General features: G+C 37.9%; 2 protein-coding genes across 9 annotated transcripts in view; one reads left to right on the forward strand and one right to left on the reverse strand.

Annotated features, from left to right (window-relative positions):
- The window catches only part of LOC103796120 (uncharacterized), a 127,081-nt gene that overhangs the window by 86,623 nt on the left and 23,740 nt on the right, over positions 1–16,718 (forward strand). The window lies entirely within an intron of this gene.
- DEUP1 (deuterosome assembly protein 1) overlaps positions 1–16,718 on the reverse strand; it is a 134,713-nt gene that overhangs the window by 33,640 nt on the left and 84,355 nt on the right. For 5 of the 8 annotated variants that reach the window (XR_013523165.1, XM_035265260.3, XM_035265257.3 and 2 more), the window contains one exon: positions 6,409–6,819. The exons of 2 other annotated variants lie outside the window; for them this stretch is intronic. Coding sequence is in view for 5 of the 6 variants with exons in the window: in XM_035265260.3 (XP_035121151.1) it covers positions 6,643–6,819 (177 nt within the window). In the remaining variant the exon portion in view is untranslated. Of the gene's footprint in view, positions 1–6,408; positions 6,820–6,858; positions 9,198–16,718 lie in introns of those variants that run through there. One more of the 8 variants, XM_035265258.3, reaches the window with a different exon arrangement.

Genomic DNA, 16,718 nt, shown 5'->3' on the forward strand with positions numbered 1-16,718 from the left:
CTCTTGCCCTCGTGATCCACCCACCTTGGCCCTCCAAAGTGCCTGGAGCCACTGCGCCTGGCCTAATTCTTCATCTTATGCGAAACCTACAGAGCCCATAAGTTTGATCTCGGATGGGTTCCTCTTGTTAGGGGAGCAACTGTTTCATTTCTGTGTGAATAAACAAAATTTGGGAAACCATGTATCTGAGCTTCTCTTATTTAGCAGAGGTCTTGATTATCAGTTGTCAACTGTCGATATTGAAACAAGTGTAGTTCATTGCAAACCACACCTTGGTCCTTTGATATTTTGTTTTTCCTTTCTTTGGCAGGCAAGGGAGAAAAACATGACCATTTGAATTAAGTACAGCCCTTATCATTGGGTGCTTTCCCAGGAGATGGGGACTCCCAAGGCAACAATTCTCAAGGGGGCTTTCAAGCGACGAGAATCTTGGTCTTTAGGCAGAAGCAGGCTTGGGCTTTGTTAGCTTCCCTGATGCCAGCATTTTGAACTCCCAGAAGCACAAGTCATTGAGGAAAAAAAAACTTGGACTAGGACACCCACAAAAGGTTGTTTTTGGTGTCAGCCTTGGTGGTGCAGGGAGGAGTCACCTTTTCCTTCAAGAAGCCCTATGTCTGCTAGAGGCAGTGTGGCCTGGTGGAAATGGTAGGGATGTTAGTGTTTCACAGACTGGCCATTTTCCAGATAGTCGACCTTGGGATACTGTCAGTCAGTCTTTTAAGTCCCAAAATAAAATAGGCCTAAATTCTTACTTTCAAGGTTATTATAAAGATTAAATCAAGTTTAAAAGACACAGATCACCAAAATGGACTAAAGAAGAAATAGAAAATCTGAGCAGATCTGTAACAAGGAAAGATGTTGAGTAATAATCAAAATTTTCCCACAAAGAAAAGCCTGGACTAGATAGCTTCACTAGTGAATTTCATTGGCATTTAAACAAATAATATAAACTCCTCTAGAAAACAGAGGAGTAGAAAAAAACTTCCCTATTCACTCTATGAGGCAAGAATTACCCTGATACCAAAGCCAGACAAAGACATGACAAAAAAACTAGAGACCAATATCCCTCATGACAAAATTCTCAACAAAGTATTAGCAGACCAAATCCAGCAATATACAAAAAAATCATACATCATGATCAAGTATGATTTATCCCAGAAACACAAGCTTGGTTTATCCTTTTTAAAAGTTAGTGTAGTATACTATATTAATAAAAGACAAAAACCTCATGATCATGTCAGCAAACACAGAAAACACATTTACTAAAATCTAACGGCTAATCATAAAAACTATCAATTAACTAGGACTATATGAGAACTTCTGCAACCTGATAAAAAGCGTCTACAAAAAACTATAGCGAACATCATACTTAATTATGAAAGACTAAGAGGTTTCTCTTAAGATCAGGAAGAAAGCAGACATGTCTGCTCTCACCACTTTCATTTCACATTGTACTGGAGTTTCTAGCTAGTGCAGTCAGGTAAGAAACAGAAAGAAAATGCACACAGAATGGAAAGGAAGAAGTGAAAAAGCTGTCTTTATGTATAGACAACACGATCCTGGAGGCATAAAATTCTGAGGAGCGCACACACACACACACACACACACACCCCTACTAGAATAAATGAGCTCAGCAGGGTCCCACAATACAAGACTAGTATACAAAAACCTATTTTATTTCTATATACTAACCATGAACAATCCAATAATGAAATTGAGAAAACAATTCAATTATAATAGCATCCAATTAATTAAAATATTTAGGAATAAATTTAACAAAAGCATAATATTAATATTGAAAACGATAAAACATTTCCAAGAGAAATTAAAGAATATCTAAATAAATGAAATAAATGTGAAATTTCATGTTTACAAATTGGAAGACTAAATAATATTAAGATGGCAATACTGCCTGAACTGAGATTCAATATAGATCAATTTGGAGAGAACTACTATCTTAATCTCTATAGACATCTCAGAAGGCCTACTTTTTTTTTTTTTTTTTTAACAAAAATTGACAAGCTGACCCTAAAACTTACATGGAAATTCAAAGGACCCCAAATAGCCAAAATCATTTTGAAAGTTGGAAGATTTATACTTCCCACTATCAAAACTTCTGGCAAAGCTACAATACTTGTGATTGTGTGGTACTGGCATAAGGAGTAACATATAGGTCAATGGAACAGAATTAAGAGTCCAGAAAAAACCCTTATGTTTATAGCCAATTGATTTTTCAACAAAAGTGCCAAGACAATTCAGAGAAGATAAAGAATAGTTTTTTTAAACAGATGGTGCTGGGACAACTGGATATCCACATTTAAAAAGATGAATGTAGACCCTACCACCCTACAAAAACGTTAACTCAGAATGCATTGTAGATCTAATGTAAAACTTAAAACTGTAACACTTTTAGAATAAAATATAAAGGAAAACTTTGTGACTTGGATTGGGCAAATATAGATATAATGCAAAAAGCATGATTCATAAAACTAGTGAACAGTACTTTATCAAGATTTATGACTTACTTGCTTCAAAAGACACTATTAAGAAAATGAAAAGACAAGTCACAGACTGGGAGAAAATACATGCAAGTCTTATATCTGATAAAGGACTTATATCAAATATAGAATTTCTATAACCTAACAAGAGAAATAACCCAACTGTAAAATTAGCAAAAGATTTAAATAGACATTTTACTGAAGAATAGATGTGGATGGTCAGTAAAAACACAAAATGATGCTCAACATCATTAGCCACTAGAGAAATGACAAAATCAGGATGAAATAACTTTTATACATACTGAATATTTCTTTTCAAAGTTAAACATAAATATACCATGTAACTGAGAAATTCTACTCCTAAAAAAGGATTCAATAGATATGAAAACGTATGTCCCCACGGAGACTTGTGTATTCTTTATTCATAATAGCCCTAAACTGGAAGCAATTCAGATGTCCATCAACTGGTGAAATGGATAAATGAAACGTGGTTTATTCATACAACAGAATACTACTGAGCAATAAAAAAAACAGAATACCAATATATGCTACAATACAAATCTTGAGAACATTATGCTAAGATAAAAAACCCACATATGAATTTATTTATGTAAAATGTCCAGGTAAATCTGTAAAGACAGAAAGTAGTTTAGCAGCTGCCTGGGGTTGGGCATAGGAATGGAATGACTAAAGACAGGCATTAGGGATTTTTTTGGAGTGAAGGAAATGTTCTAAAGTTGGGTTGTGGCAATGGCTACACAGCGCTGTAAACTTAGTAAAAATTATTGAAATATACCCTTTTAAATGGGTGAATTTTATGATGTGTAATTATTTTTAAGAAACTGTTAATGATTTAACTTATGTATGGTGGCTGTTACACGGTCCTCAAAAAATGATAGTATTCTGTGAGGATGTGCTTTGTCTTCTGAGTTCAGACCTAATGCCTCAGAGGGCAAGGATGGCAAATGCTAACAGCTAGCATGTACTGAGTACTTATTGTGCCAAGCTGTGTGCTATCCACATTATGTACATTATATCCTGTAATCCTCACAAGAATCCTCTGACATAGGTAGTGTTGTTAAGCCTGTTCTACAGATAAAGAAATGGAAGCTACGTTGAAGTCACAGGGCCAAGGCATGAAGAACCTTGTCTCCAACAGGTCTAACTTGTCCTGTTGTATGGAGCACCTTTAAGACCTAAAAATTCCTAGTCTGTTGGAGTGAGCGAGGTAGCTCTGAGGATCTCCTTAGTTCTATGCTTGGCCCTGCTGTAGGCTTCCCTGTTTGAAACCCTGCTTTTGATGTGCAGGTTATAACCAGTATCCATGAAATGATTTCCGCAGGAAAATGTATTCTGTGCCAAGGTAGTAACTGAGCAAATCTGCCTCTCCTTCAGGCCCCCTCCACAACATCTAGGACAGCTGTTCCATGGCCATCTTTTTGGCCTATGGAGAACAGAATGGTAAGAGAGGGGAGTGGAGAGGGCAGCCTGGCCTCACTACCTCCTTCCAACATTCAATCAGTACTGCTTGCCTTTTATCTTGATGACAGTATATCGATGTTAGACTTCACCGCATGATTCCTTTTGAACGCTGAATCCTGTTGTTAAGCAAAACATTGAAAACCACCATTCTAAGAAAGTTAACATCAAGTGGAATCCTGAATTCATAATTTAAAAGAAGCCTGCATGTGGACTTGAAGTATTAATAGTCCATAGGGGCAAATTCACCGTTAGTTCTAGACAGAGTCCAAATTCATGCTGTCTTGACTCTGCTAAGTTCTGAGACCTATTGTAGCCTAGATCTTTATTTCAACAAAGAACTTTCAATTGTATCTTTACCCTGAAAGAATGAATGTTATTTTGACATAGGGAATTATAAAGGTATGTATATTTAACCTTTTTCATTGTTTGTATTAGGGATATGAAGGTTTTCAAATTTGTTTATGGAACGCCCTTTTCCTAAACATACTTCTTCCTATCTTCTAAAGATAATGCTGAAAAATGTTTTCCTCATGTCTAGGCTAGCAATTACTAAAACATTTGAAAGTATCATAACTTTCCACATGGAGTTTTTGTGAGTACACTAATGGCTTTGGATCTTCTGATGTTTTGTCGTCAAACCTGGCTTTTGTAGATGCAGCTTTGTTCACCATCTGCTTGCTTACAAGAAGTGATACTGGGAAGTAATAAGAGCTAGAGCCAGGAATCAGAAGGCCAGGAGTTTCCTTTCTGACTCTCTCGCTTACCATGATTCTGAGTAAGTTTCTTAACAACTCTGATTCCCAGGGACAAGGATATTAGGCTTGCTGATCTCACAGGCTCATTTTGAGTTTAAATGAATAATACTATGGGAAGGTGTTGTGGACAGAATGTGCCTACCCAAAATTTATAGAGTCATGCACGGTATAATAATATTTCAATGGACCTAATATATGATGGTGTTCCCATAATATTAAAATTCCATATTTCACTCGTTTTCTATATTTAGATACACAAATACTTATCAGTGCATTACAACTACCTACAGCATTCAGTACAGTAACATGCCATACAGGTTTGTAGCCTAGGAGCAATAGGCTATGCCATATAGCCTAGGTGTGCAGTAGTTGTGCCATCTAGGTTTGCATAAGTGCGCTCTATGATATTTGCACAACGATGTAATTGCCTAGCAATACATTTCTCAGAATATATCCCTGTCGCTAAGTGATGCATGACTGTTTTGACCTTCAATGTGATGCTATTAGGAAATTGGGGCCTTAGGAGATAATTATGTCATGAAGGTAGAACCTTCATGAATGGGATTACTGCCTTATAAAGAAGAAACAAGAGAGATACTTCCTCTCTGCCATGTGAAGATACAGCAAGGTGGTGGCTGTCCACAAGCCCAGAAGTGGGCCCTTGTCAGACACCAGATTAGCTGGCACCTTGATCTTGGGACTTCTCAACCTTCTGAACTGTGAGAGATAAATGTTTGTTGTTTAAGTCACCCAGTCTACGGTATTTTTGTTGTGACAGGCTGAACTAAGACAAACATCAAGAGCTATAAAATACATCTTTTCTTTTCCTCAAACATCAAGAGCTATACAAATACATGTGGTCATGTTACCTGAAGTCTACAATGCTCTGCATTTTCATATGAAAATCACACCTGTTCTCTAATGACACTTTGGTTGTCTTTCAGTATGTTGAGATTGTGTCTTTAAACGGAAACAGGAAACCATAAAAGTATAGTAGGACTTACCTTTTTTCATAATTTCTCTTCATATATATATATAGATACACATATATATATATACACACAGACACACACACATAAAACTTTTTAAGAAAGTATATTATATTCTCGTATATTTGTAAATTCTGTTTTTATTGTTCATAGCCATGCTACTACTGTTCTATACAGATTTGGCATTTATGCTTCAAGTCCCTTGAATTTTATATTCTTTTTTTGTATTTAAAATAGAGATGATTACAAAGGACAGTGTAGCAACAGTAATGCTTTATATTTCCTTTATCTTGTTCATGTCCGTGAAGTAATTAGTACTAACAAAAAAGCATATATTTTAAATTTGTAAATTGTACATCCCATCAACCTTCAACGTATTGAAACAGAAAGACATTATAAAGGTGAATGTAAAAATAGTAAAGCTATGTCTTTTTTTTTTTAAATACATTTTAGAGTGTTTACGTAACTGAAAATAAATATTTTTATTAGAAAATCCTTGAGTTTTCAAACCGAGTACAACTGAGCTGCCTTTGAGTCGTTTGTATCTGGAATATAGCATGCACTTCCCTTTCCCTTATTTTGTATAGTTGCCGAGGAAATGGGTTTTCAGTATACATGATTCAAGTGGGGAAAAAAAGTGCATATTTAATTCCAAAATAGTCCTTAGACTGGAAAAAAAATCTCTTTTGGAATAGTCATGTTTATTTTATAGTAACTCTACAGCAGAACAATTTAGTATGTTAATGCAGAAATGCAAACAGCTTTATTGAACAAAATACTATTTTCTAGCTGCCTTACAGAAATTATTTACTCAAGGAAACAGAATAGAATTTCTCAGTTTCATTAATCAGCTTTGTAAATATTTTGCCAGAGCTTTTTTTCTTGGGGTAGGGGAAGCAAATAAAAAAGTTTAAAAGCTCATATGTGTCTATTTTGTTTTAGCTTGGAGTATTTATTAAGAGTAAATTCTGTGTGTCTTTGCAGTTCATCAATATGTGTATTTAGAAGTTTTTCAAGTTCTTTTGCTCGTTTCTCTTCTTCTAGAAGGAAATGCTGTGCAGCTAAAGATGCTGGGAAGGACATATCTGGGGGAGACTAAAGAGAGAAAGAAAGGAAAGTGAATGAGGAATACAGAACTTTATTGTCTCAGGCATGCTTCATCCCTGACATACTGTCAAACACTGTAGCTCTTAACGAAAGAACACATCTTGGGCCGAATTCCCACCACTAGTGTAATGCAGTCACCACAAATGAAATCCTCAAGGAACTAAGGAAGACATCACAGCACCATTACATTCAAAAGCTCTAGAAATGAGTGTTAAATTGTTCAACCACAAATGCAGGGACAATGCACTCACCATGGAACCTGCCTAAAACATGCTGCAATCATTTGCAAAGCCAATGATTTTCATTTGAAAATAGGCAACTCCAAAAAGCTAAAGTAAAGATTATAGTGGAATTGCACAAAGAAGGTTCATATAGAAAAAATAAAATAAGGATTGGTTTTGACAGGGCAAATCACTGCTTGGCGTTAGCCAGGTAAGAGGGCTGGCTGCATAATGTGTCTCAGGGGTGGAGGTGCCTCCCTAATAGGGAGGGCTGTGATGCTGGCAGGTATCTTGTTTGTCCTATCATAGTGGAGAAAGTATCAGTGATGACTGCCCCAATTCCACCTTCATGGTGACATGAAAATGCTGTTTAACTGTTGGTGATCTGTTTAGTGCTTATTTACAACAAATAAAAATCTGTGGCTAAGGAATAAAGGGCATCAGATGATTTTACAATTCTTCATTTTAAAAAGCCACATACAAAAATTAAGTACTTTTTCTTCACTGGGGAAATTTGTACTTTAATTTTACAGTTCTGTGGTTACTATATTCTTTGATTTTCATTTTCGTAGGAAGAATGGAAGTTTAGGGAGTCAACAATCTGTATAAATGTGAACCTTGTTATAGGTGGACTTTGTTCACCAATCTGGACCAGGCCAAAACTAGGGATCATGCAAATGATGGAGTACTGAACACTTTCCAACTAGTAGCCAAACTAGCTTTTGTGTCAGGGACAGTATTTCGACTAGAGAAGACTATCACAGCCTGGGGTAGGTGGTATGCTACTATTGATCTGGCAAATGCATTCTTTTTACTATGTAATAAAAGGGAGGATAGGAAGCAGTTAGCATTCATATGGGGTGGCCAACAATATACATCCATGGTTTTGCCCCAATGTTATGTTCATGAAGCTGTCACAATAAATCCTGAAGGGGCCTTGCGCATCTGGACATTGCAAAGACTATCACATGGAACATCATATATTAACACATCATGTTAATGAGACTTGATGAGCAAGAAGTAGCAAGTATGTTAAAGGCATGGAAAGATGCATGTACTCCAGAGAGTGAAAGATAAACCCTATAAAAGATTGGGGCTTGACACGTTGTTTTTAGGTGTCCACTGCTATGGGGCATTCAGAACATCCTAGTAAAGCAAAAATTTATGCACTTTGAAAATGTTCCACCCCTGAATCAAATAATTGAATAATCTGATTCATTTATTTGGTGACACAGAAAAAAACTTTTTTGAGCAAGCCCAGAACTCTGGAAAGAAAGAGCTGTGTAGTAGGTTCAGGATAGGGTTCAAGCAGTCCTGCTACTTTGGTCAAATGACTTGGCAGATCCCATACTAGAAGAATCTCTGGTAGAGAGAAATGCCTTGCGGAGCCTCCGGCAAGTTTCAGTGGGAAAGTTGTGTTGCAGACCCTTAAGATTCTGGCACAAGGCTATGCCATCTGTAGCAGAAACCTGCATACTATTTGCAAGACAATTCCTATCATGCTCTTGAGTCTTGGTTGAGACACAGCATCTAGCAAGTGGACAGGATGATTTGATACAGCCTCTGTCTTTGGCTACCCCAGTAGGAATTATGCATTGGCTCAATACCATGGTTTCCCCTTTAATCAAAGGTAATCCAGCTATTGTTGCTGTTAAATGTCTGACCTGCTTACAATAGAAACCAAAGCTGAGCTCTTGATATGGCATCATCCCTCAAGGAGATCAACCAGCCTCTTGGTGGCAGTCTGACTGCATTAGGTCCCTTGTACCTTGGAAAGGGCAATGCTGTATCCTTATCAGAATGGATATGCATTCTACGTGTTTGCCTTTCCTGTCTGCACTACTATCTTAGGGCTCACAGAATCACTGATCTGCAGACATGAGATCCTGCTTAATAGTAAAGGTACCTACTTTATAGCAGAAGAGTATGGCAGTGGGGGCATGACCATGGTATCCACTGGTCCTAACCACACACAGCACTATCCAGAGGATGCTAGCATGATAGAGCTCTTGATGGCACAGCGAAGGCACCAGCTTGGAGATTATATCCTGTGAGGTTGGGGTGCCTTTCTTCAGGATGTGGTATACACTTTAAACCAGTGGCTGTTTTATGGTGCTGTGTTTCCAATGGGTAGAATACATGGATCTGGGAACAAAAGGGAGGAAGTAGGAATGGCTCCACTCTCTACCACTTCTGTTAACCCACTTGGAGAACTTGTGCTTTCTGTTTATGTAACTTTAGGTTCTGTTGGTCTATAGGTCCTGGTTCTTAGAGGTGGAATTCTACCAAGAGACCTGAAAGAGACCCACTAAACGTAGAGCTTTGGCTCCATGTGGTCACTTTGGGCACCTCATGCCAACAGATCAGACACAAAGAATGGAGTTCCTATAATGGCAGAGGTAGCTGACCCTAAGTCATCCTGAAGAGGTAAGAACGTTACTGCATAAGCAGAGGCAGTGAGGAATGTGTTTGGTACTCAGATGATCCTCTGAGGCATCTTTTGGTACTTTCATCCCCAGTTTTAATTTTAATTGGCAAATACAGAAACCATATCCTAATAAGGGCATGGAAATTAGGGGCTCACCCCAAAAGAAATGCCACCTGGATCAACAGAAGAGTTGGCTGATGGGGAGAGGAATCTAGAATGGGTGAGGCAATGATAGGTGTCAGGGACCAACTGCAGTATTAGGGGCTGTGGCTTATCTCACCAACTTTCCTCTAATCAGTTTTCCCAGAAATTATTGTCCACAATAATTGTGAAAAGCTATACCTGGATGGAAGCTATGGAAGAAGATAGTTCTGAGTGGTGCAAGAGGTGGACCACGGTCGTTGGTCCCCTACCGGGATCCCCTTCCCTAGGCTGATGCATCTCTCCTCCAGCTAGGTGGGGGTTAGCTACTAACAGCTCACAGCTGACTCCTTTGGAGAACTGCCCTCCACTTAACTGGAGGCTCCTGCCTCACCTGGGAAGCTGCAGTCCTTCCTCTGCCCATTTGCTACCCTCTCTGAGGCAATGACTTATTGATGGACACAGGGACATAAAATACCAGACTTCTTGTTTGGTTGGAACCAATGCTGTGGTGTAATTCATATGGCAAGCTCCCTGGGACACCAGACTATACTAGTTTGTAGCTGAGACAACACCTTTGCTTAGTTTTCCTCCCTCCCCTCTCCTGCCTCCTCCTCTCTCCTCCTGAACATACTAAAATACTCCCTCAGTAACTTGCTTCCACAAGAATCTCATCTTAGGCTCTAGGAAACCTGATCTCAGACAGATGACTTCCTAGATTCTGGCCTGAGTGATTAGTGACACTCATGCCATTTACTGAGAAGGAGAAAAAGGTAAAATAAGCCATTAAAAGTTCTTTTTTCCTTAAAAAAAATTTTTTTTTGAGACAGTGTCTTGCTCTCTTGCCCAGGCTGGAGTGCAGTGGTGCAACCACAGCTAATCTCTAACTCCTGGGCTCGAGTGATCCTCCTATGTCAGCCTCCTGAGTAGGTGGGACTATAGGCACACACCACTACACCTGGCTATTTTTTTAAAAAGCTTTTTTAGAAACAGAGCCTCACTAGTTGCCCAGGCTGGCCTTGAACTCTTGGGTTCAAGGGATCCTCCTGCCTTGGCCTCTCAAAGTGCTGAGATGTGAGTCACAGCTGCTGGCCTCTTATTTATTTCTGATTCATCAGATTCTAGCACAGATTCTGGGCCATTGTGTTTTCAATAACAATTTTTAGTTTATGAATGAAGAAAAGGCATTCCATTTTGAATAATACTGAGTTTGAGGTGACTTGAGACTTAAACAGACTTTTCAGTAAACTGTGAGATAATCTAGGACTCAGAAGACAGGTCTGAATCAGAGAGAGAGATTTGGAAGTTATAGATGACAAGGCCATGAGCTTAACTGAAATTATCCAAGAGAGGCAAGTAAAATAAAAAGAAGTTAAAAGATGGAGCCCTGGGGAATCCTTCATCTCAGGCATCCACCCACTAGCATGTCCTTGACACTATCATCAACGAGAACTGCATTATTTACTAATTGAGATTTAAAGCAAACTATCCATCATCCTTACAGCTTGCTTAATCTAGTACGCCCACACCAGCATTTCTCTGACCCCACTCAGACTCTTTCCTTTTCACTGTCCATCATCTTCCTCATGCTCTCTCTTCCCTTCTAACTCTTTTTATTCCACATCCATCTTTATAACCATTCAACAACTTGTCGCTCCCTGTATCTTGTCTCTATCCTCATTATCTGCCAAAACTCTGTATCTTATCTCTGTCCTAATTACCTGATAAAACCCACCCCTAATTAAGCTGACCCATTTGCCTGGGTCATGTCTACACCCGAATAGCTAAATGCTGGAGCCAACAGGTTGGGGTAAGTTACTGCATGGACTAGTTTCACTTTAAATTTCATGACCATAAATACCAAGTGGTCAGTGAATACTGCTAGGCGATTCTATTCTACTTCCCTAGTATGTTCACTTTCTTACACAGTACCTTGTGACCTGGCCTCCTAGGGGCCAGAGGGGAGCTCCCTCATTATTCCACATCCATTTTTATCTAAAACTGAATTTTAGGCCATCCTCCTGTTCCAGAAACTCATCCTTCCTCCTGTACTGTGGATCCTATCTCTTCTTACCTCTCAGTGACTTTGTTTCTGCAAACGGACATGGACCCTCCTTATGCCCCATCCTCTTCATTATCAGACTTTCCTCCTTTCCTCGAGGATTCCCATTAGGGCACTAAATATTATGACCCAAGGCTTTGTAATGGGATAATTTCTTTTTTATACTTAAGTATTTTCATTCAGTTCTATAGACTTAAATAACAACCATATGCAGATTTTCCCCATATTTATATTTCCAGCTTTGATCTCTTCCTTTAATATTAGATTCACATGTCCTATTGCCTATTTAATGTCTACATGTGGGTGTCCAGTAAACATTTTAAACTTATATGTCCAACCTAGAAATCATGATTTCTCCTCTAACCCTATTTCTTCCTTAGTCTTCCCATGTCAGAAAGTGGTATTAGCATCTACTCAGTGCTCAGGTTGAAATCCTAGGAGTCATGTTTGATCACTCTTTCTCCCACTTCCCATATACAATTCATTGCCAAGTCTTGTCTACTCACCAGAATATTTTCTGGATCTAATATGTTGCTGTACCTCCATTGCCACCAAGCCAGCATCATCTCGTCTAGACTACTGAAATAGCCTTAGAATAGTTGTCTCCACTTCTACCCTTGCCCCTCTATAATTTATTCTTTATTTAGTAGTTAAAGTGATCTTTTGAAAGATTTAAACATATTTGTTTATTATTAAACAGAGTAATTTTAAATGGAGTAAACAGATCAGTATTTTCCTAATTAAAACTTAACAGTGGCTTCCCATTATTTTAAAATAAAATCCAAACTCCTTCCTGTGACCTACTGTCCTCATATACTGGACTTCCCTGATGACTTCTCTGTTCCCTTTTGTTCCAGTCTCTGTCTTCCCTTCTAAGCTCCAGAAGGCCCCAAACCTTGCTGGTTCTCATACCTGCCAAACTCATTCCTGCCTTATAGTTCCCTTACTTGAAACTCTCTTCCACCAGATCTTTGCAAGGCTGGATTTGTTGTCGTTAAGGTTAAACCTTAAATTTCCCTTTCTCAATGATAATTTTCTTGGCTACTCAACCTAAAATAATCCCCATACATACATCACTCCCTATCACATTACCTGCTTTTCTTTTTATCTCAGCATTTATTACTATTTTCGTTTTTTTTTTTGAGACAGTGTTTTGCTCTGTTGCCCAGGCTGGAATGTTATGACGCTATCTTGGCTCACTGTAACCTCTACTTCCAGGGTTCAAGCAATTCTCTTGCCTCAGCTTCCTGAGTAGGTGCGATTACAGGCATGCGCCACCATGCCCAGCCAATTTTTGTATTTTTAGTAGAGATGGTGCTTCACCATGTTGGCCAGGCTGGTCTCAAACTCCTGACCTCAGGTGATTTGCCCGCCTCGGCTTCCCAAAGTGCTGGGATTATAGGTGTGAACCACCGTGCCTGGCCTTAATATTTTCTTATTTGTTCATTTATTTCCAATCATTAATGTTTCTCTTCGTTTGTTTTTGAGATAAAATTGATGTAAAAGAAAATTAACCATTTTAAAATGAACAGTTCAATGGTGTTTAGCGCGTTTACAATGTTTTGCAACCACCATCTCTAGTTCCAAAATAGTTTCATTATCCATAATGAAACACTGCACCCCTTAAGCCACTTTTCCTTGTTTCTTCCTCCCCACTACCCCTGGTAACCACCAATCTGCATTGTTTCTATGGATTTCATTTACCTATTCTGGCTATTTCATATAAATAGAATCATATAATACATGGCCTTTTGTGTCTGGCTTCTTTCACTTAGCATGTTTTTGAGGTTCATCTACACTGTTGTATTTTTTTTTTTTTGGCCTTTTTTTGGGCACAGTTGCTTTCACTTTTTTCTTTTTTTTTTTTTTTTTGAGAGGAAGTTTTGCTCTTGTTACCCAGGCTGGAGTGCAGTGGCACAATTTCGGCTCACCGCAACCTCTGCCTCATGGGTTCAAGCAAATTCTCCTGCCTCAGCCTCCCGAGTAGCTGGGACTATAGGCGCGCACCACCATGCCCAGCTAATTTTTGTATTTTTAGTAGAGATGGAGTTTCACCATGTTGACCAAGATGGTCTTGATCTCTTGACCTCGTGATCCACCCACCTTAGCCTCCCAAAGTGCTGGGATTACAGGCGTGAGCCGCCGTGCCCGACCCCACAGTTGCTTTTTATGGCTGAAAAATATTCCATTGTATGTATCTATCACAATCTGATTATCCATTCATCCATTGACAAAGTTCCTCTTTTTTTTCACCATATGATATATATGTCTCTCTTATTTGAAGACATGTTTAGAACAGGAGTTGCCATACAGTTGGTGTTCAATACATGTTTATTTTATGAATGAAGAACACTAATATTTAAAGGACAGAAATAGGAGGGAGAACCCTGGAAACAGACTGGGAAATAGTAGCCAGAGGGTGGCAGAAGAATCAGGGGAGTATAGTGTCATAGAAGCCAGAGAACATAAGAGTTTCAAGACAAAAATATTCAGAAAGATGAATACTTCAAAATGTGCATTTAATTAGCAACTAGAAGATCAGTAGTGGTTTTGACAGGAACCACTGTCAAAATGTAGTCATGGATGGAAATCACTAGACCTAGAACAGTGGATTACCATAGAATTTTTAAGGCCTCCATCACAGATTAAGTTCCCCATGCCCAGTTCCAGAAGAGTTGAGAATTTTCTTTCCTAATTAAAACTTAACAATGGCTTCCCATTGTTTTAAAATAAAATCCAAACTCCTTCCTGTGACCTCCTGAGGATGTTAGGAATTCCTCAAAAGAGTAATGCAGAATTTTAGAGGTAGAAGGAAGCCCCATGTTATTAAATTAAATCAACAGATACTTCTCCGTGTCTTTTTATGTGCCTACTAGTGCTGACACTATTTTAGGTGTTGGGTTAGCATGAAAACAAACCCTGCTTTCATGGAGCATACATTCTAAAGGAGGGAGGCCAACAACAAAACGTCTCATAGTGAAGTGCCATGAAAAAAGGCAAGATGAGGGGCAGGGAGTGAAGAGGAGGGTGCAATTGCAGACTGGTTGCTTAGGCATCTCTGAAAAGGTGATATTTGAGCTGACACTAATTGTGATCCTAAAAATCCTAAAACCATGTGATATTAGCACAATTGAGTTTTTTGCAACTTTTTCTATTGCTTGACTGAAATGTGTGCTTACTTAAACTCCTTAATGATCAAAGTTTTATTGATGCAGAATTTGCAAAGTCCCCTTAGAATTTCTCATAACTTAAATGAGGAATTTTATCTCATTTACATTATTGGTATGGATTTTAGACTGTTCAAATAACGTTGGCATTTTATGTTGAGATGATCACAAAAGAGCATTTAGAGGGCTTTAGAGAGCTCTAAAACTTTAAAAGTTAATATTTTTAAGCATTCTTCCACCTAAATAGCTTAACTTTTACTTCCAGTTTCTATTATTACAAGGCTAAACCAACATATAAGCAACAAAGGGCTTATATCAAGAATAGAAAGAATACCCATAAATCAATAACAATAAAGATAATCCAACAGAAAATTAAGTGAGGAAATTGAACAGATATTTTACAAAGGATATCAAAATGGCCTATAAACATATGAATAGTGCTTAAGCTCATTATTCACCAGAGAAACATGAATTAAAACCACGTAATAGGACCTTAGTACATACTGACCATAATGGGTAAATTTGAAAGGACTTATAATACCATGTGTTAGACTGTAGAGCAAGGACAACTCTTATACACTACTTGTTGGAGTATTCATTGGCTTATCCAGGAAAACAGTTTGGCAGTACCTACTAAAGCTGACCATATTCATATCCTATGACCTAGGTATTCCATTTTAGGTATATATATATACATATATACTAGGTATTCCATTTTAGGTTTAAAACCTCTTTTCTATTGACTTTGCCAAATGTGCAGGCACATATACAAATCATAAATGGTCAGCTTGATGAATTATCACAAAGGGAATGTAACTACCACCCTAGTAACGAACAGAACATCCTCAGCACTCCAGATGCCCCACTCATGTTCCCTTCCAGTCTCTACTTCTGCTTGCTCCCAACATAACCGCTATCCTGACTTTTAGTATTATCAATTCATTTTGCCAACTTGCAAATTTTATATAAATGATATATGTTATTTTGTTTCTGGCTTCTTTTTCTCAACATTGTTTTTTTAGATTCATCATCATCCATATTGTTTTATACAGCTATAGTTTTTTTGTAAATTTTTGTTTCTCTATAGTAATCGATTGGATTACTATGGAGAATATATATATTAATTGATATATATACCTAAAATGGAATACCTAGTATATATACCTAATATATATGTATATATGTACCTGAAATGGAATACCTAGTATATATACCTAATATATATGTATATATGTACCTAAAATGGAATACCTAGGTCATAGGATGTGTATACACATCCACCAAAACACTCATACAAGAATAGTTTTGGCAGCATTGTTTGTAATAGCCCCAAACTGGCAATGACTCAAATATCCATCAGTAGTAGAATGAATAAATCAGTTTTATTGTCATTGAATGTAGTATTTATATCCAATCAATTACTATAGAAAAACAAAAATTAAAAAAAACTATAGCTGTATAAAACAATATGGATGATGATGAATCTAAAAAAAAATGTTGAGAAAAAGAAGCCAGAAACAAAATAACATATATCATTTATATAAAATTTGCAAGTTGGCAAAATGAATTGATAATATTAAAAGTCAGGATAGCGGTTATGTTGGGAGCAAGCAAAAGTAGAGACTGGAAGGGAACATGAATGGGGCTTCTGGAGTGCTGAGGATGTTCTGTTCGTTACTAGGGTGGTAGTTACATTCCCTTTGTGATAACTCATCAAGCTGACCATTTATAATTTGTATATGTGCCTGCACATTTGGCAAAGTCAATAGAAAAGAGGTTTTAAACCAGTCCAAAAGATCACTGTAGCTCTTTACAATATACAGATCCTTGAGGACTCATGCAATATCCAAGGGTGAGTCCCAAGCATA

Source organism: Callithrix jacchus, chromosome 10, assembly GCF_049354715.1.
Source record: "Callithrix jacchus isolate 240 chromosome 10, calJac240_pri, whole genome shotgun sequence".
Taxonomy (NCBI): Eukaryota; Metazoa; Chordata; class Mammalia; order Primates; family Cebidae; genus Callithrix; species Callithrix jacchus.